At 43.0% G+C, this 26,789-nt stretch overlaps 1 protein-coding gene and 2 long non-coding RNA genes across 6 annotated transcripts in view; 2 read left to right on the forward strand and 1 right to left on the reverse strand.

Annotated features, from left to right (window-relative positions):
- The window catches only part of LOC108497375, a 31,245-nt gene that overhangs the window by 1,558 nt on the left and 2,898 nt on the right, over positions 1 to 26,789 (forward strand). The window lies entirely within an intron of this gene.
- On the forward strand, positions 3,756 to 23,176 carry LOC108497374. The gene is made up of 3 exons (XR_001874785.1): positions 3,756 to 3,954; positions 20,498 to 20,515; positions 23,142 to 23,176. It is a non-coding gene; the product is annotated as an uncharacterized LOC108497374 (long non-coding RNA).
- Positions 20,472 to 26,789, reverse strand: part of EPB41L4B (erythrocyte membrane protein band 4.1 like 4B) — a 173,375-nt gene continuing 167,057 nt past the window's right edge. For all 4 annotated transcript variants that reach the window (XM_017814908.1, XM_017814911.1, XM_017814910.1 and 1 more), the window contains one exon: positions 20,472 to 25,311. In XM_017814908.1, the coding sequence (XP_017670397.1) occupies positions 25,242 to 25,311 (70 nt within the window). In that variant the 3' untranslated portion in view covers positions 20,472 to 25,241. The remainder of the gene's footprint in view (positions 25,312 to 26,789) is intronic.

Consider the following 26,789-nt stretch of genomic DNA (forward strand, 5'->3'; position numbering starts at 1 on the left):
TAAGAGACTGCCTATATTGCATGTGTATTCCTCCTTGTAAATCCTTAAAAATTAAAATATTCCAGCATTTTTGCCCCTTAGTACAACCTCTTGTGTTTGCCTGAAGGTTGTCCCTGTCACAAGAAAGAGTTGCTCATGGGAGGCAATATTACATTGAGACAGGTGGAGGTCTAATGAGTACCTTCAGTTTTCAGCAGACAGAAAGGTCTGCACTGCAACTAACAGCACTGCCAGCAGTTCTGCAGGGAAGATCCTTATCTGATCAAATAATCGAGGCTGCCATCAAAGAAAGCATTAGCAGAAGGAGTCCAAACTGCAATTGCATGTGCAACCTTAACCCTCAAATGCCTAAACTTTCTGAATGCCATATTTCTTAGCTTGCACATGCTGGTAAGACCTTTATTATATGGGACATACACAAGCCATATGTGAATCACAAGTGGAAGGCATTGCCAGCCTCTGACAGCAGAAGAGCTCTTGCTTTTGGTGAATTAAAGATGTGGGCATTTCCACCACTTCTTGCGCCATTACCTCCTGCCTCAGGGGAAACCAGCAGTCAAATTCCTTGCATGATTAATTGCTGTAGCTTGGGCAATTCTCTGGTGTTAGCACTCAGTCTATCACTGTCTTCCCAGGACTAAAGACCAGGATTATCCCCAGACATCCCTTGAGGCCCACCCTGCCTTCTTTCTTGGCTTTGTTACTCAAAGTACACCTTTTCCCTGGAGGCTCATGGTTTTTAGGGCTTTTGGACTAGAAATTAAAGCTTCAGCAATAAGTTATAGTTTATAAAGCAGACATCCAGAAAAAAATGTTGTCTCAGAGTCTCTGCATTATTCAGGAGTGGCTGGGGGGGAAGAGGGTAAAAACCTACTAATCATATAAGACCATGGCCTGACTAATGAACAGAGAAGTGGGGAAAGGCCAGTGATGCTGGCAGACCATTTGGCTACGGAAACCCCTGATAAAATATCCTTTGTGCTCACTCTTCCTTTGAGATCACCCATCTCTCTCCACTGCTTGGGCAGTTAGGCTGGATCTTGCCTGTTCCCGGTCCTTTATGGTTCTGTGCATGATCTAGCAGGTTTTGTCCATTTGATCATCCTCGACTTCCTTACTCAGCTCTTCATAAGTTATTACTGTTCCCCAAAAAAAGAAGCTGGTTAAGTTTATACTGCCCTGCCTCTTCCCAGCTACATCCTGATATATCCGTGCCTCGAGAACAACATGTTAAAGTTTAGTGCTGCTGGTTATTTCCATCAAATCAACATGTACTGAAAAATCAGTATGTATCTACCAGTGCTGCTGACGGAGAAAGCGACTCCCAAGACAGCAGTTTTCTTACACTAAACTGCAGTAACCTGAACTAGAATTTGTAATTTAATGCAGTTTTCTCAAACCCTTACCACAACCTTGTTCAATATGGTTGATGTATCTATCAGTAATTTATGTTGGGCTTTTCTTTATTAAAAAATAATAAATTGACAAATTCAGAAATCATACTGATTTCATTAGTAGTCATTTATCCTGTGCTCTACTTATCTACCTGTGACTCTTCAGAAACATGCTTGCCATGTTAGTTACTTAGACTAAGGCATGGGAGAAAATATGCTGGGAATTTCTTGCAAGCAGACTTTTTTCACAATATACAAAATGGATTGATGAAGTTAGAAATGTCAGATGCCAATATATGAAGCATATTTCCTATAAGAAAAGTAAAAAGTAAGTGATCACCTTAAAAAAACCAAAGCACTGTGGAGAAAATATTTGTATAATTTCTGAAAGCTGCTCACCAAAGAGGTGAGTGAACTTTTTGGAGGCATAGTATTGCTTCAGGTCTTCTGGAGAAAGGCAAGAAAATATAAACTCTAAATATGCTATCATCCAAATACAAACTGCATTAGATCATTAGATCATCTTTTGCTCAGCATTGGTAAATTTGTTTTTTTCTGCTGCCACTGAGTTATGTATCTGGTCTTGCTCCAAGAGTGCCTTTGCAGCCAATACTGCTCACAACAGCAGTCTTTCTATAAAATTAATCTAATGCAGGAAAAAAGCAATGCCTCCAAGCTCTTTTCCACAAGCATAACATATACCAATCTAAAGACTAAGTCCAGCAGTTTTAGACACTAAATCAGCATCAGTTTTGCTTCAGTAAGCACTCTAGACCCTTCCCAAAATATATTAAAACTGTACAGGTGTTTGTTTGTTTGTGGGGTTTATGTTTTGGTTTACATCAGGTAGTTTATGTCTTTTCTCCCAAGATTGCACTTTTTTACCTGCCTAGCACTCTTTGATACCCCAGTGTGAATGCAGTTATGGGAGGTCTATCTACCCTGAAAGCCAGATCCACCAGATGATGGCACAATGTGCACCAGGTGGTTTTGGAGCAAAATGTTTCACATTTTTTAAGAAGTCCTCATTACAAAGAAGTTATTTATAGTGTTATTCTCATAAGGAGCCAAAAACAGAGCAGCCTTTTATTAGAACTTGCAATAAAGGGCATTACATTGAGGCCTCCCTGTGCATAAATACCACTTACTTACCAAAAATTGGCCTGGAGAGCAGAAAAATTCAGCTTACATTAGCAAAGAGCTTATTTAGGTAGGAATGTTTTAGAGAGTTTAAGCAGCATGGGCAGAATTCAATTAATTCCACATGAGACAATGTAATTTCATCCTAATTAGTTAAGAACCAAGAAATGAGGAAAAAAAAAAAGAGGCAAAACCCTGTTCTGTCATGAAACTTCATCTGAAGAGTTATGATGAAAGATCTGTAAGTTTACCTGTTGGAAAACAATGAGTTAAAACAATCTTTCTTCAGCCCAAACTCAGATATCTCTGTGTCTAAGTAATAATAATAATAGTAATGCCCTTATCTTCTAGGTGAATGTAAGTTGGGGAGAAAACACAGCAGAGAAGCTCCTTCTGCCTCACTCCTCTTCAGGGAAGGTTCTTTCTGTGTATACTAACAAAGACATCTTCTGTCTCAAGGAACATAGGCCTTGGCCCTTCCTGGATAAAAGCTACAGGATGGGATGCTTAGCTTCCAACAACCCAGGGAAAAATTCCTGTAGTAGGGGAGTTTTCTTTTTCTCTCAAGGACATTGGAGCCCAGGGAAGGGCAGACCCCAGACCCCAGGATCCATGAACATGCTCCAAATCTGGCTTTGGGCTGGAGCACCCCAACCACCCATAGTCAGATCGGGCTGCTCCTCGTGCTGCTGGCCCCCTGCTCAAATATACCCAGTGCCTCGTCCACTAATTTTTGAGCTTGGAATGTAGGACAGGTGTCCTCTCTCATCTGCAAATGCAATAACGCCTTGCTTTACAGCAGCAAGTGCAGCTTTGGGGTGTTTTGAGAAAGGGGAAGGAGGGGCTGAGGGGAGAGAAAAAATGGAGGAAGCAGAGGTGAGTGTCCCCAGGAGACAGCCCGTTCCCGGCCTACGCTGGGGACGGTGCGCCCGGGCCGGCCACCTGCGCCCTCTGCTAGGGCATCTCCCCCGGAGCCGGGATTCCCCAGAGCTCCGCCCGCTGGGCGACTCCGCCGGCGGCTGCCGGAGAGCAGCGGGCTTGGCAATGGCACCCTCCCGCCGCCGAGGGGCACCAAGGCACCGAAGGACGGAGCGGTCCTCGAAAAACATTCGCCCACCCAGGCAGCAAGACGGGAAAGGGGGCTTTTCCCTCTCTGCCAGCCGGAGGGGAGTTGAGGGGGTGCTGCCCGGGGAGCCCCGGGGAGCCCGGAGCCCTAGAGATGAACTCTTAGAGTCAGTCTATGGAGCTTGAGGCAGCCGAGGTCATCCTGGCGCATACCTACCTCTTACTGTCACTGGATGCGCGCAAACTGATCTGTGAGAGCCATCAGAGGAATGGACTGAGCAAGGCGCGCGTGCAAATGACTGAAAACTTGTGGGACTGCAAGATTCAGACTGCTTCGTACTGAAGCAGTAGCGAGGTAAAGGTTTCTGGGGCGGTAGAGTGAGTTACACAGCTCAGAAGGAAAATTCCAGTCCAAATTCCAGCTTTTGTCACAAGCTTCCCTCTTTGCATGTCATTAGCTACAGGCACGTCCATATTCATTACCTGCGCTCGCTTGGACGGCAAAGCCAGTCTGGTGCACATGTGGCTTCGCTGAGTTTAAAATAATCAGTTCTTTTTTCACATTAAAACAAGGGAGACTCAGTTATACTGAAGGCTTTGGGTACCAAAGAGGCACACTAATGACGAAGAGTTAAGCCTCTCAAAAACTGCATCCACAGGGTGCATAGGAGTCTTTGAACTTTGGATGCAGGGATAAACCAAGCATAAAACAAGTTACTCTGATGTAGAAAATATCCCATATATCTGGTAGTGGTATAACAACAAACAACTTTAGAAAGTCTGGATATATTATTTTGGAATGCTTGTAAACTAAGTTAAAAAGAGAGATTTTTAATATTGTAGTTTATGTAAGTTGCTACTAATATTTAAATTAACAAAGTCAGGTTTACTGTTCACAAAGCTAATGAAGTCCAAGTTCAGTGTGGTTTATTTATCCAAAGATTCTAGAAAACAGGTATCTTCAATGAAACACAGTGTTATTGAACAGAACAAAACATTGTGTGATCAACTAGATTTAGAGACATTTATACCAGTTAGTATGGGGATAAAACCATCATATTTGAGGGTTGTTTGAGAAGGAGTTGGGGATCTCTAACCACAGTTACATCTCCTTTTCTTTTTACTAACCAAAAAGATTGTAGCATTGATAAATGGCTGGGATTTTCTTGTTGAAATCTTCATGTGACCCCAGCCATAAATAATACTTGGTTTCTTGTTTCTACTGTGCGGGTATGTAGTACATCCTAAGGTTTCTTCAATGTTTTTCAAAGAGATGTTTACAATTATAAACCTAATTTAAAAATAAGCATTTAGCTGGCTTATCTTCATTTGGCAGTCAATATGTGCATGGAGGAAAGGTTTCCAACAGCCCAAGGTGTGTGCTGTGCAATTGCCCCTTCCCTTACGCTTAAAAAAACTGAGACTGTATTAGATATTCTGAAGCCATTTCAGTATGTCGTTAAGCTGATGCCTTTGAGTTTTGTTCTGATCGTGTTGCTATGCCAATTTGAGACAGGAAAACAGTCTCTAAGCATTTACTGAAAACATTGCTCATCAACTGGGGAAAAAGAAAACGGGGGGGCAAAAACAGACATCAATCTGGTAACTGGAGAGAAACACAAGCTCCCCTTTTCTGGCAGCCGGTTTTCCCACATGTACTCTCCCTGCCATTGTAAAATATTCACATATGTCAACCACCCAAAAATGTAGTAGTGGAGAGTGAAAGAGCACTAAACTGAGGCTTTCTTACCACTCCACAGGCAGTCAGAGTATTGCTGTGCTGGCACCCAACAACTTTACCAAGCTCAGGCCATGCTGAGGCAACAACCTTTTCCTCCGTATCAGTATATGGTAACCAGACATGAACCTGGACATAGAAAGAGCAGTTAAACAGCTCTTTACAGCATGATGTGGACACTTTAAATCTGCCCTCTGAGTTTTCTTCTGGACATCTCCATGAGAAATTAGTTTGTCCACTCCCTTAAGCCTTTTGTGCCCTTCCCACATACTGAAGGGAGACATTGCAGGTGGATAGTGTGTGCGACTCACTAAGGAGGTGATGTGATTTAATTGTGGAGGCTCCAGGCAAACTGGTAACTGTGAGACAGAGACCAATGCTGCTATAGTCTCAGCTCTAGGTCACCCCTTAAGGATAGAGGTAATGACGTGTGGCACCAGTGATTGTAAAACAGCAGAGCTTTTTCCGTCCATAGTAAACAATGCTTCTTCTCATGAAATGTCTCAGCATTTAGTTGGATTATTTTTAGAAGCATTCACATTTGCTAAAACAACAGAGAGAAAAAAACCTCAAACTCATCAGAACTCTCATTTGTAGTGAAGTATTAATATTGAGAGTATTTTCAAAGTGAAAGTCAAGCATAAGATTTTGGTTTTCTTATTTTCTTTAGGGAATCATAGTTCTTCTTTGATTCTACCATTTTGCTCAAACTCATGACATCATACTGTTCTTATTATATTCATATTTATTTTGTTTGTCGTTATCCAAAGAGTTTAACAGCATTCTCTTACCCCAGAAAACAGTTTGGATACTTTGCTTAGTTTTTATCCGTGGGAAATTTATACTTTTCCTTCTCAGTTTGAAGAAAGTTCTCAAAACACAAGAAGCTCCTGCCTCTGACCAGCTCTTCTCTAAAGATCAGTCCATGCTAGAGTTAAGGTTGCTGCAGTCACCCCAGCCCCTCCACCTGTCTTCCTGCCCTTGCATGATGACTCAATCTCTAATGACAGAGTCACACATGAGTTTTTCCACAGCACCTGTCCTATCTGACAGCCTGTAATGAATGAAAGGGTTGAGCAATGTTTATTTTTATCTTCTCTTTTCTATTTGAGCTCTGCTTTGGGGACAACTGTCAAAAGCATATTTAACCACTTACTTTTAAAAACTTGCTTGCATTCTTCCTACTGCATCCCCACGCTTGTGAAATTGACCTTCAGAACTACGACTAAGCAAAGTCACAATTTCTTAAGAGAAGACTATTTTGCTTTTCTCATAAGGGAACTTTTCAGCTTCGAGGGGAGAGTGGAGCTATTCTAGCTCTTCCACAGCGCTATAGTTTTAATAGAGAGAGTCATTCTGCCCCATTCCACAAAGGAATGTTTTTACAGGTATTGCACGTAAAACATTTAGCAGGACAGCTGGCCATAGGCCTGAGGGATGCTTACATAAACAATGCAGGCTGTGTTGACAAGCACTAGCTTAGTAAGCATGTAGGCAGAACTGAAAAAGCAAACATTTCGCATGCTTCCTTGACCCCTGTTTGATCAATTCATTTTCACATCACTTCCCCTTTTCTTCACTAGTTGTCCTTCTCCTTGTGTTGCTTTCCTTCTATCTAGGAAGGGTTTGACAGGCACCTGACCAAAGAGGGGGCTGGCAGAGGGCCTGAACAGATGCTGGGTGCTCTCTCTAAACCCTCAGCACTTTCTCTTACCCTGAAATTTCCTCTTCAGTCCTGGCTGCTCTTCCCCTGGAAGCCCACCCTCCCTTTCCCACTGCTAGACATCTGCAGGCAGAAAAACTGTCTGTGCACAACCATGAGAGGCAGCAGCACACCTAGCTACTCATTGGGTGCACTGCTTGGTCAACAGAAATAGCAGAAGTGTGTACCCTTCTAGTATAAGAAATGTACAGTGAAACCTTTGCTAAGGAACGCTTGCACGGATGAGAGCACAAGTATTTCAATCCATTCATCAAGTGCTTTCACCTCTCCACTTACCAGCAGGAGCAAATAGGATGACCGTTCAGGGGTTGTGCAGGGGACCAAACCTGTGGCTTTGCATGCTCTGGAATAATGACTTCCATTTGCTTACATCAGTCCCTGTTTACGGATTAGTTCCTCAAACCTCCGTGACTGGGCAGTAGAGGAGCAGTTGGTCACAGAGGACTGTATCATTCATTATCCCTGACCGAGTTCACTGCTTGCACTGGTGTAATGGGTGAGCAGACTGGATAGTTTCCTAACACACACAAGGCAAGCACCTGCCATCCCATCCATATTTGTACACCTGTGTATCCTTCAAGTAAGCTGCTCATCTAACCTGACATTGTCAGACGCCTGAACTGTATTGCAGGTGAATGAAAAGGAAAGTGTTTCTGGATGCAGCTGAAAAAAATGCGAGGCTCTATAAAAAAAAAACTCTTCCAGCTATTATTCACATTCACATCTAACAGTAGTTTTTCAGGGACCTGCCCATCTCGCCTCCCTTTCCCCTCCCACAGATTTCTGCATAGTGGGTACCACAGGGGTAAAGAGGTCTTTAACGGAGATCACTATTCATTAGCTATCAATGGTTATTGTCATAGGAGGCCCACAAGTGAGATCAAGGCTTCATTGTTCCAGGTGATGGATCCACATGGATACCACACGTTCCTGCTGTAGGGCTGGCACTGAAATGAGGCAGCAGGTCAGAGTGAGCTTTTAAATACCACTCTCTGAGCTGGTAGCTCAAGGTTCAAATAAGCCAGTGGAGTTCCCCAGAGAGTGACATTACCAAAATCTCTTGGTGAGCTGATTCCATAGGTTGGAAGGGAAGAATAATATTTCAAATAAGTGGACTGGCGGAGTTCAAAGGGATAATAAGCATTTAAATTCAACATGAAAGACATCTTCCTCTGAAGAGCTTTAGGATGGAATGTAGCCAGGGAGATAAGCTATTTAAAAGCCCCTTTAATCAAGATCATTAACATGGAGATTTTTGTCATAATTAAAAACATCCCCCTTTTCAATCACATTAAAGAGAAAGTGATACAAAATGTAATTTATTTTTCTATTTGAATTGCTTTTAAAAGAACAGTAAAAACATTTTTCCTTGCAGAGAATCACACCATCATTAAAAGTTATCTTTGAGAGAAGATTCATTTAATCTATTCCATTGCTCATATTTTAGCTTGGAGTGAACCGTTGCACTTTTATTTCAACAAAAATGTAAAAAACTTACATTTTGACTTCCCAAGTATTTGGTTTTCTGACCATAAGCAATAGTGAGACAACTTAAAAGGAAAAGTTTTATTCTCACATATTTCTTGATATCTCAAAAGATGCTGTAGAAAACAATGCCAGCTCACATAGAAAGCACGCATTAATTTTTTTTTTTTTTGGGTGCATTTGGAAGTAAACCACCTTAAAAGGAGCCTATGCACTTTGCAGAAAGAAAAACACACAGAATATTACCATGCACTTGTATTCAGCAAAACCTGTGAGCAGCAGAAAGGGAAGATGACACTACAGGAGCCAAAGAGTGCTACCAGTGCACCTTCCTTCAATTATAAGCTCAAAGTCCTACCGGCCCCAGGGCTCCCCTCTTGCCTCCAAAATAGCTGTTGTATATTTAGGTCACAGTGATGAACAGACGAAAAATTAATAAGACCAGAGAAACAAAGCAGCTGTAGCAGGGATGCTTCACACAGAAGTGTGGCATCTGAATGGAAATAGGCAGTCCTTAGCAGGACAAGGGTTGCTGTTCACTTCGTTTTCAGGCAGATTTGCAGACCTGTGTGGTTACGGAGGAAGAGCAGCATATGGGACATGTGTGAAGCCTCACTAAACCTCTCCCACGCAGTGCTAAGCCAGCCAGCTAAAAAACTTAATCCTATGCAGGGAAAATACCGCCATCTGACAGAGCTTTGCCAGTGTGAAACAGCATTTCTCACAAACTGAGAAGCGGTTCAGTGGGACAGCTGTGGTGAAGCTGAGGAGGTATCCTGTTGGTCCTACTAGACTTGAAGATGTTACAGGGTCATTTGCTTGTCAAGCTCTTAATGCTTTGCACTCCTCAGACTTTTAGGTAATGCCTTTGCTGTGAATCCTTCCTTTCAGGCTGACACTGACTAAACTGGCAGATCCAGAAGGAGCATATATGACGATATATCAGATACATCAACGCAGTGCTACATCTGTTTTATAGCACATCCGTGTGCTAACTCAGCTATATTGCTTTGCCCCTGGAACTTGGAAGCAGAAGAAAGACTGAAGAAAACCTAATCATAGCTTTGAAAATGCCTCACCTTCTTCATGGTGACTTGAGCCGTGCAATTTCAAAGTGTCCAAAGTAATCAAACATCTCCTTATCTGAACTGAGAAGTGCTGAAGCAGCTGCATGACCAAGCATCTGCTTGATAAGGTGGATCATCCCCATGCAAGCACCCATCTGTACAGTCTGGTTTTTCTTCCCCCTCCTCAGCCCTGGTGTAGCTTCCCTGTTTGGGCAGGAGAATGTATGTTGGACTGCAACTAGATTTTGAGGTTGCTGCCTGACAGGGCTCTTTCAAAGAGCAAGATTACTCCCCAGAGTTTACTAAAAATATTGTATGTGTGTATCTTGTCCTACAGATTTGTATGGGTACAGAGCAGCACCTACCTTTTTACAACTAAGGAAATCTGCATCACCATAGCTATTTATAAACTTAATATTGGCTTTTCCAAGCAGGTCTAAATCACAGACATCATATTCCTTCCCTTGGCGGCTTAGTCCTCTACCTTAGCCCCTCAGAAACTTGATTAAAAAATACACTAATTTCCACCAGGCTTTATTTGTTCCTGTTTCTTAGAAGGTATCTGTGCAGGCCACGAGCTGAACAGAGCTATGCCAGCTTATAGCAGCAGGCATCTGTCCTGTACCCTCTTGTGAGCCATAGTAAGAGTTGCTTACTAAGCCTTGAACATTGCTGTGTTCTGCCTTATGCATTACAGACAGCCTTTCCTTGAGCATATGTGTCTGGAGGAACGGAAGAGGCAGGATCTGCCTGAGGTGGTTCCTAGGCATTAAATCTATTTAGTCACTGCTTGAAACTAAATCTATTTGAGGGCGGTTTGAGGACTTCTGTTGATTAACCAGGCTTTTATTTAATGCTGGTTATGCTTGCATTCAAGGAAAAAAAATTATTTGCAGTATTGTCTCTTTGGAAAAAAAGAATTAGCTATTTTTTCCGATATAATCTCCTCTTAATTAGTAACCAAGAAAGATTCATTATTGTCTCTTGAAGCTAAAGAAATGTTGAAGGCATTAAAACATTGACATTTTGTTGCAGTGAGATCTGTGAGATAAGCCAGTCAGCTGCCTGAAGGCAAACTCTGAGATTACTCATCCGATTCTGTTGCTGTGATCTGGTATTGTGGCATACAATGCTGTGAGTCACCCTCTCTCCTGTCAAGGTTCACACAAATGGCTTTGCCCTATTTACCATGTTTTTAACGGACTCGAAACAGGCTAGAAACCCAGAGTTGTTTGTGGTGTTCATTTTAATAACAAAATAAAAGCTTGTTAGAATCTGTATTTCTTTTAGCAGTGCCAAATGAAATGCTGCACATTACCTGATCAGAAGATGCTGAGAAAAACAGTATGAAATTATTTGGGTGCAGTCAGTTTGGATAGCTCAAAATTGTCTACATGCCTTAAGAAAAGATTATTTCTTCTAAATTATTCTTTCATTCTTTCCTCCCTTCCACCTTTCCTGTTCCCATGTTTATTTTATTACAGTCCTTTCTAAGCACATTGAGAAGACAAGATGAAAAAATCCTCCCTTGGTGAAAAGACCTCTCGTGTCTGTGTGTCCAAGATGCCCATTCTTCTTGTTTACCTCCTATGGACTCTGGCTACTGTCCAGCTGCAGCTCTGTCCTTCAGCCTTGTGCTGCTTTTAAGCTTACCATGGCCCATATATTTGAACTTGCTTGAATGAAACTATACAAAGGCAGACAGTTGTCATTCAGCACGTAGAATCAGCCTAGGTTTCTCTGTTTGCTGGCAAGGACAGCCTGAGGGATGCTCTCAGCTTATTTTACCTGTTCCCCAGGCTGCCTAAAACTGTCACAGATCACAGTGGGACAGCCATTCCACTAGCACATTTCTTTCTTTTTCTCTGAGTATATGCTTTAGAGACAATAAATACTTCTGGGCATTACTCTTTTTCACAAAAAAAACCCAGGAAAAATAGCTTTTCTGACACTTTGCAAGAAAGCAAATTTTGTTTTCTGCATTTCTTTGTTATAGGAGGTAAGACACGAGCTGTAACACTACAGCAGTGACAATCAGCTGGCGGACGTTCCTTCTCCACTAACCTATGACCTGGCTGGGCACATAAACCAGTGCTTTAAAGCAGAAAGGTTTTGGTATCATTAGAAAACATATTTCCTCAAACACCACTTTTGAATTAGAATGGATTTTAAGATCAATAATCCCACCACCATCATCACTTAAGCTTTCACAGAGTAAGGAAATTCTACTCAAGCTACACCAAGACTTTACTAATTTCTCACTGATCTGTCCTTGGTCTTGTTGTTTAGCCTAGAGAAGAGACAACTGAGAAGGGATTGCATCAATGTCTGTAAGTATCTGAAGGGAAGGTGTCAAGAGGACAGATCCAGGCTCTTGTTGGTGATGCCAACCAATAGGAGGAGAGGCAATGGGCAGAAACTGATGCACAGGAAGTTCTACTTGAATATGAGGAAGAACTTCTTTACTGTGCGAGTAACCGTGCACTGGAACAGATTGTCCAGAGAGGCTGAAGAGTCTCCTTCACTATTCAAGGTGTACCAACCCTCAGGTTTTCTTTTTCAGAAGAAAAAGAAATAACTGAACTCCTTCAGTTTTGAATGGTGAGGTTTCTTCAGAGTAGAGGCAATGCTATATTCCTCTTAGCTCCTGAACAACCTTGATGACTGTAGGCTGCATCTTGTGCCCACAGGAAAGGGATTTACATCAGTTTCCATGCCCCTGAAGCCTTTCAGCTGAGCAAGTTTGGCTCCTCATAGATGGCAGGTTCCTATGCAGTTATCCATGCTACCAAGTTTGTGTTCATTTGGGAGTTTTTTCAGTGGTGAGCCCTCTCCCTGCCTCTCAAGAGCCCAGAGTCAAGGAAAGCTCGTTCAGTATTGCTGGGTTTTTGCTCAGCCATTGCTGAGGGTTTCACTTGGTGTTCGTGCTCTTACTGCCACTCAGAAATGCTCAGTTTTAGTGGCTCAAGTCTCCATAAGAGATTTTGAGAGAGTTTTCAGCCCCTTACCACTAATCATTCCCCACTGTTCCCTTGCTGGAAAGCGGACTTAGCTGCTACAGCAGCAGGTGTGGCTCCTGCCCTGAGGAGGAAAGGAAATGAAAACAGTCAGATCACCCCAGTTTCTGCAAGCCAGGAATCACAGATATGTTTTCATGTGGCTCACATTTGCATGGGAAGCTCCCACAGACTCAGTGTGTGAAACACATCCCATATCCAGACTTCTCTCTATGTCTCCTCTTCCTCATCCAAGCTTCCTACTCAAACCTCGAGCTTGGTTATCTATTTAATGTTCAAAAAAGATATTCTGGAACATCCCTAAAAGCTTCTTGCCATGTATCCAGGTCTAGATGCAACCTGCAGGCAGCCTCAAACCTGTAAGGGAGCCAGGGCTCACAGTGAACCCAGGCTGGCAATGACACATGCAACAGGGATGTAACCAGGAGAGTGACATTACCAAATAAAAAGCAGAAGCTTACATCACAGCTTCCAGTCCTCTTCTCCCTCTCTTCAGCCTTGTCTGCCATCAGATTGCAGAGAACAGGGTGCATACCCCATAGCACACCCTAGCAAAAGGTCAAAGTGAAAACAATCTCTTCTGAGCTTTAGCTGCTTTTGGCTCTTCCTTCTTCTGAAACCTCGTCTCTGGAGGCACCCAACTCCTGCAGCCAGCCCTCCATCCCTAGGCCTATCCACAGCACTGGGCTCCTCTCCTTTTGTCTTCTAGCTGAGCTGTCCTTCCACATGGTGCTTAACAAACCCTCCTCTCCGGGGCTTCTGTCCCACGTCCCTGTGGCCTCCACCCCAGCACAGTGGATGAGGCCTGTGCACTTCCTGAGTCACTGCAAGCAGAACAGACGAAGCTGAGCCCCAAGGATTTGTCCAATCCTGACCATGCCAGGTACAGAGAAGAAAATAACTCCACTATCTCAGAGCAGGCTGCAGCTTCTTGTCTTCATTATGTATTGTTCTTGTCATCAGCCTAAAAACATGCAGGAAAGCAGCTGAGCCTAGCTTATCAAACGTGCCTGGTAAGAATATCTTGTGATTTAAAACCTTGGCACAGCACACAGAACAGGCAAGTGCTTCTGCTGTTTGAATTTTCCCAGCTATTTTAGAGAGAGGCTGGGGGGACCAGTCTCACCCTGAAGCTGGGCATGCGTGAGTGTCTTGCTGAAAGTAGGCCAAAACTGCCCTAGAAGAAAAAGGCAGAGCTTGTATAAGCATGAAAACCAAAAAACCAAATCTTTATTCTCTTTTCCATAAAGCATGGAAATGAGGAACAAATCAACAGTAAATTAGCTAGCGATGAACATTTGGATTCAAATTTCGTTAGCTTGCACATCTTGTTAAAATGAGGCATGATTGATTGCAAGCCCTAAGGAGATGTATGGGCTTATATTAAGTGATTAGGGAGAGGAGTCTCCCTCCTTCCCCAGTCACTTCGTTTCCTGTTTTAATTTCATAATGGCCAGTTTGAAATTTCTACAAACACTAATGGGATCTGTTTTCTCTCGTGGGAGTTCATTCCACCTCATTTGATAAACGAAGATATGAAAAGGTAGCAGCCTTTAACAGAAGATTGATGGTACAGTCCTGGGCACAGTCTGCTGGAATGGACTTGGCAGCACCACAAAGGGCAACTGTCTGCCTTCATGGGGAAGATTTTCTGTACCCAGAAAGACAGCACAGCATTCATAAAAAGTCACTCTTCTGTATTAATGAAATGGCTTGCAGTAAGGGAGCGGATAGCAGAGCTGAGCACCAGGCATCTGATGGTGACATTAAGCACCTGGGAGTGGGAGTGGCAATGCCAGCCATGGGATGCTCTGGGGAGCTGAACGTGCTGGCATTTTTCCACCACCAAACCTTGTCCTCCTGTCCCATCCTTGCCAGGCCACTGCAGTTCTCAGTCAGCCCATGGACTCAACATAAATCTTTATGCCCAAAGCTGCAGGATACTACTGCCTGCATAGCCCCCTGGGGGACATGTGTGGGTAGTCTTATCTGTTGCTTTCCTTCACAGCAATTCTCTGCCCCTAAATAACGTGATTTTTAAGCGTGATGTTTTAAACGTTGCCTAAAAGGCAGTCTCCATCCTCCTGGGGGGACACTGGTGGGATAAAATTTGCATCCCTTGTCAGGTGCCCGAGGGTGCAGAAAAGCAAAGGTAATTCCAAATAACCCCCCCGTATGTTCTTGTTTATTCCTGGCAAAAGTTCAGCTGGTGGTGTTAGGTGCATGATTGAGAAATTAAGCAACCGTGGGTTTCATGTGGTAGCTAGAACTGAATGTATTCAGTTACTCCTCAAGCCCACACAGTTACAGGCTGTGGAAGAGATACATGCATAATTCATATACTTTTAATTAAATGGTAGCATCTTTCAATATATTGCATTTATTGTAATTACATTTATCTCTCCACACCCTTTGACCTACTGAAGCATCAAATTTTCTTTCTTTCAGTTACAACTGAAAGCATAAACAACACTAATTGGATTTTAGCACTAGACCTGCCAAAGGAGACCTAGAGCTGTGCCAGGCTTTCCCCACCGGAGAGAGCAGCACCAGAATAGGATGCCCGAGGACCACTCAGGGAGATATAAGCTGCCCTGAGCTGACCCATAGCTGCAGGGCAAAAGTCCTGCATGTCCTAAAACTCCTCCCTGTGGCTTGGATGCAGTGTTCTCAGAAGGGTTTTCAAGCAAGCAAAGCTGCCCTGCAAGAGCTTTATTCAAGCAGAGACCACTGTGCAGCCAGGACTCTACAAGCAGCGGTGAACAGGTTGGTGAGGACAGTGGCTTTGGGTTGAAAGAGGTGGCCCTTAGAGGTCAGCTGAGCCATCTTAGTGCTGCATGAAGATTTCTTTCAGAAGAAGGGCATCCCTAAAAAGTGGAGCCTGGAGCTTTTGCCGTTGAATAGGTAATGCACACAGCTAGGAGATGTGTCACCTCTGAGAAGCAGGCTGCTGAGACCCACCATGGCACTCTCTTCTCTGCCAAACTCATTTCTCAGCTTCCCATGGTCTTATCATGGGACCTATTGGGTGCAGTGAAGAGTCAGCCTACCTGCAACTCCCAGTGTTTGGGTCTGCTGGGCCCGGCAAGCCATGGCGCAGCAGTTGTGGAGACCACTCCTGTGTGGGAAGATGTTTCAAGGCACCATGAATGGGACAGAGGACTGGTAGTGCAGTATTTTGTCATTGCACTAATGCAGCTTTTTCAGAGAGGGAACCAATACCATGCTGCTGGGGGAGGATGGGAAACCCCATAAGGGGAGAAAGAGGGCAAATTGCTTGAAAACATCGTTCTGACTGTCAGAGAAGGGACTTTTCGCCCTCCAGGAAGGTATTTAACAATTCTGGCTTGTTAAGATGCTGCTTTACAGGCATGGTTTTTGTTTTGCTTTGTTTTTCTCAGTATATGGAGCAACATAGCCAAAGATCTCAGGGATAAAGGGATGGCCATTGCTACCCTGCAGGAGTATGAGGAGGAGACGGAGGTTGCAAAAATATGCTGTCTGAAGCAAAAAGAAAGAAAGGGGAGAAGGAGGGAGGGAAGGAGGGAAGGAAGGTACCTTTGGTTATGCTTCTTCAGGGTCCTTCTGTTTATGAAGGTCTTACTGTTAAAATAGAGTTTAACCATCCAAAATATGAGAGCAAAATCACTCACTTCAAGGGTAAAGCAAATGACAGCATTCCCTCTTTAAAACTACTCCTCTGTGTCCTTCCTGCCTCTGGTTCCATGGAATAGGCAGAAGCTTCACCAAGGCTGAGCAGTGTACCCACAGATATTTACTGGACTTGAGGAGAGCCCCCACAGCCATGGCTGATGGCAGACCCCCACTAGGCAGCTGGTCCCTATTGACAGATCACGTCATGGAGGTTTCCTGGTTGGCAAGAAAACCTGTTGTGCTGTAATGCTTATCAGACACTGGTCCTGGGACAGCGGAAGGGGAGATGGAGAGAATAGTGAGACACAGAAGACAGGTAGAACATACTGAGGGTCATGGAAAGCAAGGGCTGGCAAGGGACTTCAAAAAGGCAAAAGATTTTCAACTGGAAAGCCAAAAAAAGCCAGAGGTGCTTGTGTGGGAGGGGAGGGGTGCCCACAGGGGTGAAGGAAGCAGGCACCCATGAACCAGCCTTGCGAGTGAGTGCCAAACAGAGAAGGGAGAAGGAAGGATTAGCAGAATGGCATAGAAAGATATGAAGGGGCTGAAAGGCAGGTCATTAGAGGAGGTACCTTCTGTTCTTGGTGGCTTGCAATAACCAGGGCAAGTTGTCAAGAACCCACACTGAGCCTTGGCATGTTGAGCTGGAAGTGAAAAAATGGGAGTGCTCTTGGGCTGCAAAGCTAAGTTAGCTCCAGCACTTCCCCTCCCTAATTTCATAAACCAGCAGCCTTGGTGGAGGTGCTTTTCAGGGGCTGTCATCCTTGTGTTGCCACAAAAGAGCTGTGAGCCAGCGTGACAAGGGCACTGCTGTGCTCATTCAGAGCAAGCACGTGTACTGCCAAAGGCAGTGACTACAGCTCTGCTGCAGACCTTGCTCTGTTCCTTGAGCAAAGACTGGCCCTGTGGGGTTTAGTCAGCTTTGGAGGGCACAAGTTTGAAACTCCTTTGCAGGAGAGAGGAGTGGTCTGTCTCACAGTGATGCCCCTACAATTAAATCCCTAATTTTGCACACCCAGGTAGAGGGCAGCTCACACTGACCTTCCTCCCCAGAGCCTCGTGCATCTCCTCATGCCCACACAACGTAGGCACAAGGCAGCCTCCAAAACCTCCAGAGCCTTAGCTCTTATGGATGCCTCTTACATACACAAGCACCACAGCTCTCAGCCTTACCAGCCCCAAACCCTCCCTGGGCGACCCTGGAGCTGCAAACAGGGTCTTCTCAGCTCCCATCAGGGCATCACGCATCCCAGCTCGGAACATAGATGTTGTGTAAGCCACAGAAAGAAATGTACCACAGGTAAGACAGAAGTGCTGGGTGGTGTTGGCATTACCCCCCCCATTCCAAAAAAAACCCCATCCAATCCTTATCCTCTCCCTCCAAGCCACTTTGTGCCCTTGCTGAGCCTGGCACTGCTCGAGGGGGGCAGTGGTCAGAGCAGAGCGGGAAACAGTTAGCACAGAAATCACATTTTTTGTTGTTGCTTTTGAAAGCAGTAAGGCAAATAATTAAAAAAAAAATATTTGAGTTCTTCACATCATTGAGGCCCTGTGATGCTAAGCATCACTGACTGTAGCAGTGAATCTGATGAGAAACTTGTTTAAACATGCTTCAAAATGGCTTTGTGGTCTCTTTGCAAACACATGCTTCTTCTTCCCAACACCCCCCACGACAAGTGTTATCCCATGCAAGGTGTCCTGGGAAGGTGTCCTGAGGTGTTTCTCATTGGCCCCCTTTAACCCCTTCCTATTGGTTGTTAACCCCTTCCTGCGACCTGTAATTGGTTAACCTGTGATTCTTCCTAACCCTATAAATGTAACATCCCCAACAATAAACGCTCTCTTGCCTCCTCTCCACGCCGCTGTGCTGTCTCTGTACCAGCCATGGGGCCACGTGCATGGGGGGAGGGGACGGCACCTCTCCCCTCCAGGCTCGGGGCCTGAAAAACCCTGTCCCTGGAGTTCCCTTTCCCCATCCCTCAAGACGTCGGAATGGTTCTTCAGATGGAGATGGAACTAGAACTGGGCTCCCCCACGTCGCGGGTGGGGAAAGGGATCCAGAACTGACCAAATATCTTTTGAGAAAAGAATTTTTGCTGTGTTTTCCTTGGATTTCCACAAGAGTTTGCTAATGAAAGGCAGCGGAAGAATGATGCAGGGGGATTAAGTGGCTCTCTGCTTGAAGAGCTGAATAATCAGTGAACGAAACAGTAAAGATCCATGTGGCTTTTATGTCTCACTGCTATGCTAGATACTTTGATGGCAGAGCTGTGCAGTCACTGATGTTGTATACCAAACACACACTGTAGAAATGCTTATTAAAAATAACATAATTAGTATAAAATGCATATTGCTTATGTAATGAGGCAGTTTTATACATGTAATTTTAAAATAAAGTAAAAAGGCAAACATTATTTTAGGCAGTGCTTTGCCATCAGGCTTCTCAGCAGGTGACAGTGTGGGTTGTTTGCTGCTCTTTCTCCCTGTTGTTTTCCTCCTTATTCTCCTGACCATCACAGACCCTAAAGACTGGTGAGAAGACATCTAACAGACCATATGTGCTACTGGCAGCACACAAGACATAACTGTAATGGTCAGGGTTGTCAAACACATCTGATGCCACAGCTAAGCTGATCCTATGTCCAGCTTTTCACAAAAAAGGCAAGCCTGTTCTCCTCATCAGACACCAGAAGCTGGGGTGCTCTCATGAACATGTCCTGGGGTGGTTGGGAAAGGGCAATGGTTGATCTTTTATTTCTCTCATTCCCTGGCGTGTCCTCCAGCAAGTCAGGTCACAGCCAGCCCTGATATGGGCTTTGTTGTAGGGTTGCCCCTCAGGGCAAGTTGCCCTTGGGCACGGGGATCCCAGTGCTGGCCAGCCCTAAAGGCTTCACTGTGCTTGGGAAGGGCATGACCATCACCTTTCATGAGGCTCGGGGTTTCTTCCACTCACCTGCATCTGCACCCTTGTGGGTTCCTTCCTACCCCCTTGTTGCTGCAGGATTTGTGTACCACAGCCAGGCTGAAACCATCCCCCTTGCCCTGACTTAACAGTGCCTCCCTGCAAAGTCTGTATTCTGCTCTAGAAAGCATGTCCCCAGAGAAACAGAATTAATCTCAACGACCTCACACTTGGTCTCATAGATCAGTCATCTGATAATGAACCAAAAAATTGTTCATATACATCTCTGAAGTCCCCACGCTTCTCTGTTGCAGCCAAATTACCCAAGAGTATTTGCTGACCTTTCAGCACACAGCTTCTCATTCTGCTGCACCCCAGAACACTGTTCTTTAGCAAAGACGTGTATTAAGGGGAATTAATTAACTAGGTTAACTGTCTGGATAATCCATTTTCTTGGTATAAATTGAGTAGTGATGGAAGAATGTTGATCTGTTGCTCCTCTGCTTTCCCCACATAGAGATTAAAAATAGAAGAATATCCAGATGGAGAAATTGGGATGGGATTGCATTCTTTCTGAATATAGAGTTTTGGTAACCTTAGAAAATGGGCTGAACATTGCTTGGATTTAATTTCCTAAGTGTACTAGGAAAGTTAATGTCAAAACATTCTGATTTAGAGATCTTTGAACAAAAGAGAAGGGAAATGTTTCAGTCTGAGGCAACTTTTCATTTAGACATTTAAAGAATGGGAAAATCAGGGGCAAAAATCTGAGTAAAATGTTTTAATTGTGTTAAAACAAAAAAATTTACAATGAACAGGCTTTGTCTGCTGTGTTGTTTGTTGGTGGACATTTTTAAATTTTCCTCTATGGAGCAGTTTAATACCTTGGTGTCTCTCAGCCCTGTGTGGAAGATTTCTCCCTACCCCTTCCACAATAGGAATGCTTTTTGCTGCCTTTTTAGCCCCAGATGAAAGACCAGAAACATGCCAAGTTTTGTGTTTCTCTGCCTTGATCCTGCCAGTGTTTTTCTGGCTCTGGTATTCAGCAAAGCGTGCCCCAACTAATGACCCCGCAGATGATTGGCACCCCACACTGGACTGTAACTTCAAGCTGGAGGAAACCCTCTGGGCTTTATGAAGAAATTCTCTCTGTGTTTTTTCCTTAGATTGCAATTTTCTTATGATAGTGGATCCACTTTATTAGCAACCAAATATTTCCTTTAATTGGCATCCTGCCCATGCCTCCTAAATGACTGATTTTACTACAAATTGCTCAGACTCGGTGATTTATTTTTCATCTCATTTATTGCAGGCATGAATACAGGAACAGGTAAACAGCTGAGCCGTAAAAGTTTCTCTTTAGGCAGGTTTTCAACAAAATGCCATCAAACACTGTCTGATGATACACGCTGCTACTCAATGAAACAAAATGGTTTGAGCAGTCTTACGCTAAAGCTGCTACCCACCAGTCAAAGCTGCAGCTGCCAAAGAAGCCTTCTCCTCCACTTACTCTCTATCCTCTTCCCTCCTTCTCCATGTCATCTACAGCTTCTTTTACGGCACTTAACTTTACAAAACACAGTTGTGAGGCTAATCTTACATGCAATTACAGATCAGTCTCAGTATATTTATTGCAAACTCCTTGAACATCAGGACATTAAAAAAAAAAAAAAAAAAAAAAGAAAAAAAAAAAGAAAAATCTCATTGCAAAATTACAAGTAGGTTTTTGTAGCAAATGAACCAGAAATGTATTTGGAAAAAATAAATAAATAAACCCAAAAGCTATTTGTGAACAGTTCAAACAAAACATGATACTACCTCCAATGAAACATTTCACTGCATTGCCAGCTCTGTTTCAAATGGGCACGTAGGCATCCTGTTGCAAGAGAGTATTGAAGCCATGAACAGAAACCTTGGAGGAGTTAATTTTCAAATTTTGCACTTCCAGGGTCTATGAAACATGAAAAATCTGCACATACCATGGGATCTGAGAGAGGTGTGGAATCTCAAATAACATTTCTAAAGAAAAACCCAGTTATTCCTTTTAAAACAAAACAGTGAAAACAGCTGAAACACACAAAAAAAAGCACAATTGGTTGGCTTCCATAAGAGGCTGCAATATGAGAAAATATTTAACTCCTTGCATAGCTATTTAAATGGCCAATAAATTTTGCTGGAATCACCCAAACATGACAACATTGCATTCTGCCACCTAGAGACTTCACGCTGAAAAGCTGGGATCTGTTGACTGGGTCAGAGCACCACCTGGGGCACTGTTAAAAGCCAGGGCCACCTCTGATAGGCTTTGCCAGCATGGCTGTAGCAGGAGGTTTCATCAACCAACTACCCCCAGATGGGTCACAACTCCAGGGAAGCCTCTGTGCTTATGCCACTGCAAGTTGTTACCCCAGCATTCTGTCTCCCCGTAAGGGATAAAAGCTGTTCTGAAAACAGGATATTTCCGGTAGTATATTTACACCTAACGCGCAAGGCTTTGTCTGGCAGAGCTATGTCGATCACAAATTATACTTCAAAGCTCAACCCTGAATGATGCAGCTGTGTCAGCAAGGGTTTGCAATGTAGGCCTAACCAGTGGGACAGAAAGCAGGATTCATCTCATGTAACTTTAATCAATATAAAGGTAGACATTTAAGTCAGAGGCACCTCCGGAAGACAGTTCCTTTGATCTCTCATCAGGTGAGAGCTGGGCATTTTAATGTTAGATGAGATGAACCCTGTCCCAGGACAGCTGAAGAGACAAACTCCTTTCAGCTACCCTTTCCTATCACCAACTCTGGAGATCATGCTTCAGAAGGCTGCTGTTCAAATGCATTATCTTTACACATGTCAATGTACATGATAATGATAGCCTGTGCTGGGCTTCATGCTGCCACAACTACATATGCAAGCTCATTAAAGCTAGCTCAGATACTTCTGCACTATTATATAGACATACCCCCGGGCAGAGTATCCTTTAACACCTGTAAAGTTAAATTGTAGGGGCAAACCTAGACTATCTGCCCCTCTGCAATATGTTCATGTTGGCATTGTCTTGTTTAAGTAGCTTTGGGTAACAGGTGTTGTAACACTGTAATTCCCAACTGGAGATGAGGCAGGAGTGTTTCTTCAGAGGATGTGAAAACTGAGACGCTGAAGCATGGCTGAAGAAGGTACACAGTAAGAAAAAACAAGGTGATGACATTCCACAGTTAAAAGTTTAGTTTGTTATCAGTAAAACAGTTTTAATAAAGTTCCATTAGACTGCTGAATAGGAAATGGTGGCAGCCAGTGGATAAGACACTAAAACATGACAAGGCAACGTACTTGGGGTTGTTCTGTAGAAAACGTCCCACAGAAACTAAGCAGCCACATGAGCCTGTCCCTCTTCTCCTGGTGGGAACCAAAGAAGGAGGAGTCCCTGTTCTTCCTTAGCTATCCCAGAGAATGCCTCAGCTATAAAGACAGCCATGTAAAGTAACCTTTGTTCACATTTTTTGTTTTCCAGTTCTGGCTATTTCAGCTGAAGACTTTTTGTACAATGGGAGCAAAACTGTTGCATTTAAACTAATAAACTAATAGACTGTTTATGAGCCAGAACATCTGATGGGCTGGTCTGAATCAGCTATTCAGTTTTGCTTTTGTTTATGTGACCAGACTGTCCTAACACGGGTAACTGGATTTGTTTTGCCCCCAAACCTGAAGGCATATTGTGGGGTTCAGAAAGTCCACTCCAAGGCAATCAGTATGACTGAAGGGTATGTTCAGATCTGTTCTTTTCTGGTTTTCCTTGACAATGACTTCGTGAAACTGTTGCCAGTTCAAACACAACCAGAGATTGCCTAACAGGCAAAAGACCAGATTCAGCTAGAGTCAGCACTGTGACGTTCTCAACCTTCTTTGTTTTCCTCTCCCAAACCAGCATCTCTAATTACAATTTTCTTTTATTTGTTCTTCAGAATGCTCACTCTTCCTTGTACAAAGGCAAAATGTGCTGCTGCTTTTCCTTCACCAGCCCCTTTGAGAAGCGGTGAGAAAAGAGTAACAGGACATGGAAGCTGAAGTCTTTTATGTCTATTAATTCCCCCCTCCCTTCTGATTTCCTCACAGGGATTTAATGTTCCTAATCAATTTTTAAGAACCTTGGACTGATGGCGTGGTGCATTAGAACATGAGGAACAGAAGTGTCCTGGCACTGTAACTAGAGGGTAGACAGCATACAAGTCATATCTGATTACCCAGAAAAGTCACTGTAGTGTTCTAAAATCTGCAGTTCAGGTTTCTTTCTGTGGCTCCTTGTGCCCACTGCCTATGTTGAGCCACTTGATTAAATTCGTACTGTGATTTTCTACCTAACACTTGTGCTGAGTATTTTTAACAAATTTATGGCAAACAGAAAGTTTTGGGTTTGGTGGATTTAAATGGGAAGCCTAATGCTAATTTCTTGTCCCAGTAAACATAAAATAGGCAAGTCATTTTATACCTTCACATCGCAATCCACAGTCCTGTGAAGCTCTCCATAACTCTCATTTCAGAAAAACAGCAACTCTGAAGGAAACTCAGTCTCACAGCAATCACTTTCTGGCCTCCACACAAACAAACTGCTTAAGCTAAGATAAAGTCATCGTAATCAGTACCAAATGAGGGGCAATCTTTTATCTTAATACAAACAAGAGAACATAGTGTACAGAGCAACAGAAAAATATACATCTTCAGCCATACAAAATGCATAAAAGCTTTCCTGTTGAAAGAGTACCTTATAGCTGACAGTCAGATGTTAGTTTTCTAGATGACCCTGCACTACTGAACAAGGGGAAACAGAGAACTTCTTCTTTTTTTTTTTTTTTCCCTAGGAAATAGTTGGCAGCATTACCTGTATACCATAAACTCCCTCCCTGCGGCTGCAGGTCTGCTAGTGCTGGACCACCCACCCACCTCATGCCTGAGATAGCTCCACTGGACGTAGAGGCTGTTTGCGTGTCAGAGGTGAAGGGGTTATATAGCCAGGTGTACCCTCCACAGGTTTGCCAGGACATATGTGCTGATTACCAGAGCAAAAAAAATGGGTATAGGCAAGCTATGCCGTAAACTATCATTGTTCTTGTTCTTTAAAGTGATCGATCAATTCACGTCAGTCAGGAAGGTGGTTTATTTACCTGGGAGGGAAAAAATTCTCCCTGTGTGAGTTACGTCCACGCCGCTGAGGCTCTGCAACCTTCAGTGCTGGGGCAGAAGATGTCTGAGCGTGGGCAAGCCCTAATGCCTAGGCAGATTGGAGAAGGTAAAACTCCTCACTTACTTAAAAAAAGTCAGTACCAAGCTAGAAAGTCAGTAGCAAATTGCTTTAAACAACTGATTTTTTTTTCATTAATGGAAATACGTTAAGATCGAGTTGAAGGTTTAGGTCAACATGACAAACTATAGGGAGTGTTGGGTGTGTATATCTGTATGGTGGGGTGTCTTTCCCCTTTGCAGCTATTTATATCTCTGAGTGAAGGTTAAGGTTAGGAATTTAATAAGACAGCCATTTATTCCGTGGAGACTAACAGTCCTGGGGTTAGGATGTAATAATCATTCTTCTGCTTTAAAAATGGTTCTTTAACAAATAGCAGTAGCTCATCGCAATTTTCAGTTGTACAAAATGACATATTTTCTATGTTACTATCAAAATATTCTGCATAACATTAATTTCTGTGCACTTATTAACATATGTACAGAACAGTGTTTCCCAATAGAAATCAGTATGTTCCTTGCTGATCCTTTTTTGCCCTAGATTTACCAAAACCAAACCAGAAATTAATTGTGTTAATAGTATAAAATCTCAGGAGAGATAAAGGATTGAAGGTTTATTTCCCAGCAGCAAATGAATAAAGGAACTCCTTCAAATTAAAGTCTAGCTGAGACGTAATTTTAACCAACCGTGGTGAATCCAGGCGAGCCAGGAATATCACACATTTTCCCGATGCGTTATGTTGAGTACACAGAAGCAGAGGAATGTAAACAGACAGAAGGCACATGAAAGGCCCCAATCCATTCTCCATCTGACGGAAGTGCGAATTTCATAATTCTGTCATCAAGAGTCTTTTCATCATTTTCTCTCTCTCAAGTTCACGCCTCAGAGTCTCAGCGCTGTGTAATTAATGCACAAACAGCCAATTATGGGAACAACAATAAGTTTTAGATTTCAATTTAAAATAATTAACATTTTCAAAATACCAAAGGAGGGGAAAAAAAGGTCAGACTCAATTCAGTGAAAAAGCTGATAACTGATGGCTGATTTAAAAACAAGCACCACTTGATATTTCTGAAGAGGCAAGAAAAAGGACATAATTTGCCACATGGCAAAACAATTTAGGATTTCATCTAACCCTCATTAAAGGTTACTGACTTCAAAGGAAGCTGGACTAGGACTCTAAAAATGAAACAGTTACAGCAAATGCCATCATGAAATACTGCTGTAACAGCCTCCTGCTCCTTGGCATGGTCGGATACAGGGGGACATCTGTATATGCTGAATTTACCACAGCCCTGCACATACCAGGATATGGGAGTCAGAGCCTAAAGTCCTTGCTCTCACATAGCAATTCACTCCAGAGCACACAAGCTCTGTAACACTGGAAATGCCTTGGATTAGAGATTCCATTTCTGAAACTGTTTGCTGTGTTGTTCTGAAAATTAGGTATCTAATGTTTTACAAAAACAGTTTGGAGATTTAAACTGCCGTGCAGAGACCTTGCAGCCCATTCATGAACAAGCAGGTGTAGAATTATCCACTTGAGACATCCTACAGAAGCTAAGTTCAGCACTACAGCTTCAGAATTACATTTTCACTGGAATGATAAATTTTTAGATGACTTAGCAATGTTGAAGAAGTGTGCAGGTGCAATTAGCCAACATCTACAAAATATAATTAACAACCAAAAATGGGAACTGACTGTGAATCCAAAATTAAAAAAGACTCATTTATTATGATGCCAAAGAAATACTTTTCAACATAAGCCTAGGATTATTTGTGCTCCAGAACTACTGAGTATATCCACTCATATGTTTGTATTCTGTCAATTATCAGCCTGTGAAATTCAGCTTTTATTAAATTCTAGAATAAGAAGCAAGCATGGAAAACCAATAGGATGAAAGAATAGAAAACTGAAAACAGTCTGCCTGTGGAAAGATGGATAGGTTGCTGTTTCTCTGAGAACCTACATGAAAGATCACTGTAGCTTGACATCATTAAAAAAGAAAAAGGAAAAAAAAAGGGAGAACAAGAAATAAAATAAATGCGTTTTTCATTTAGAAGAACAGACATTTCTCAACCTCAGCTTTCCCCGAAGGACATTTAATTTCAAAAAACAAATTGCAACAGCAATTATTAAAACAAAACCTTTGTGGTTCAGACAAAATGACTTGCCTGAGCAAAATCTGCACAACTCTTTCTCTCCAGGCCATTGGCTGTAGAAATGGCTGCTGGCTGCAGCAGCTGATTAAGGTAGTATTTTTTTTTCTCAGAGCAGATATGAGTTACAGGTATTTCTTTACATAATCCACAAGCAGCAATCTTTCAGTATAGAAGGAAATGACACTTTATGGTAAATATGACAGAAAACCGG

The sequence above is a fragment of the Lepidothrix coronata genome, unplaced genomic scaffold (genome assembly GCF_001604755.1).
Source record: "Lepidothrix coronata isolate B3197 unplaced genomic scaffold, Lepidothrix_coronata-1.0 Scaffold47, whole genome shotgun sequence".
Lineage (NCBI taxonomy): Eukaryota > Metazoa > Chordata > Aves > Passeriformes > Pipridae > Lepidothrix > Lepidothrix coronata.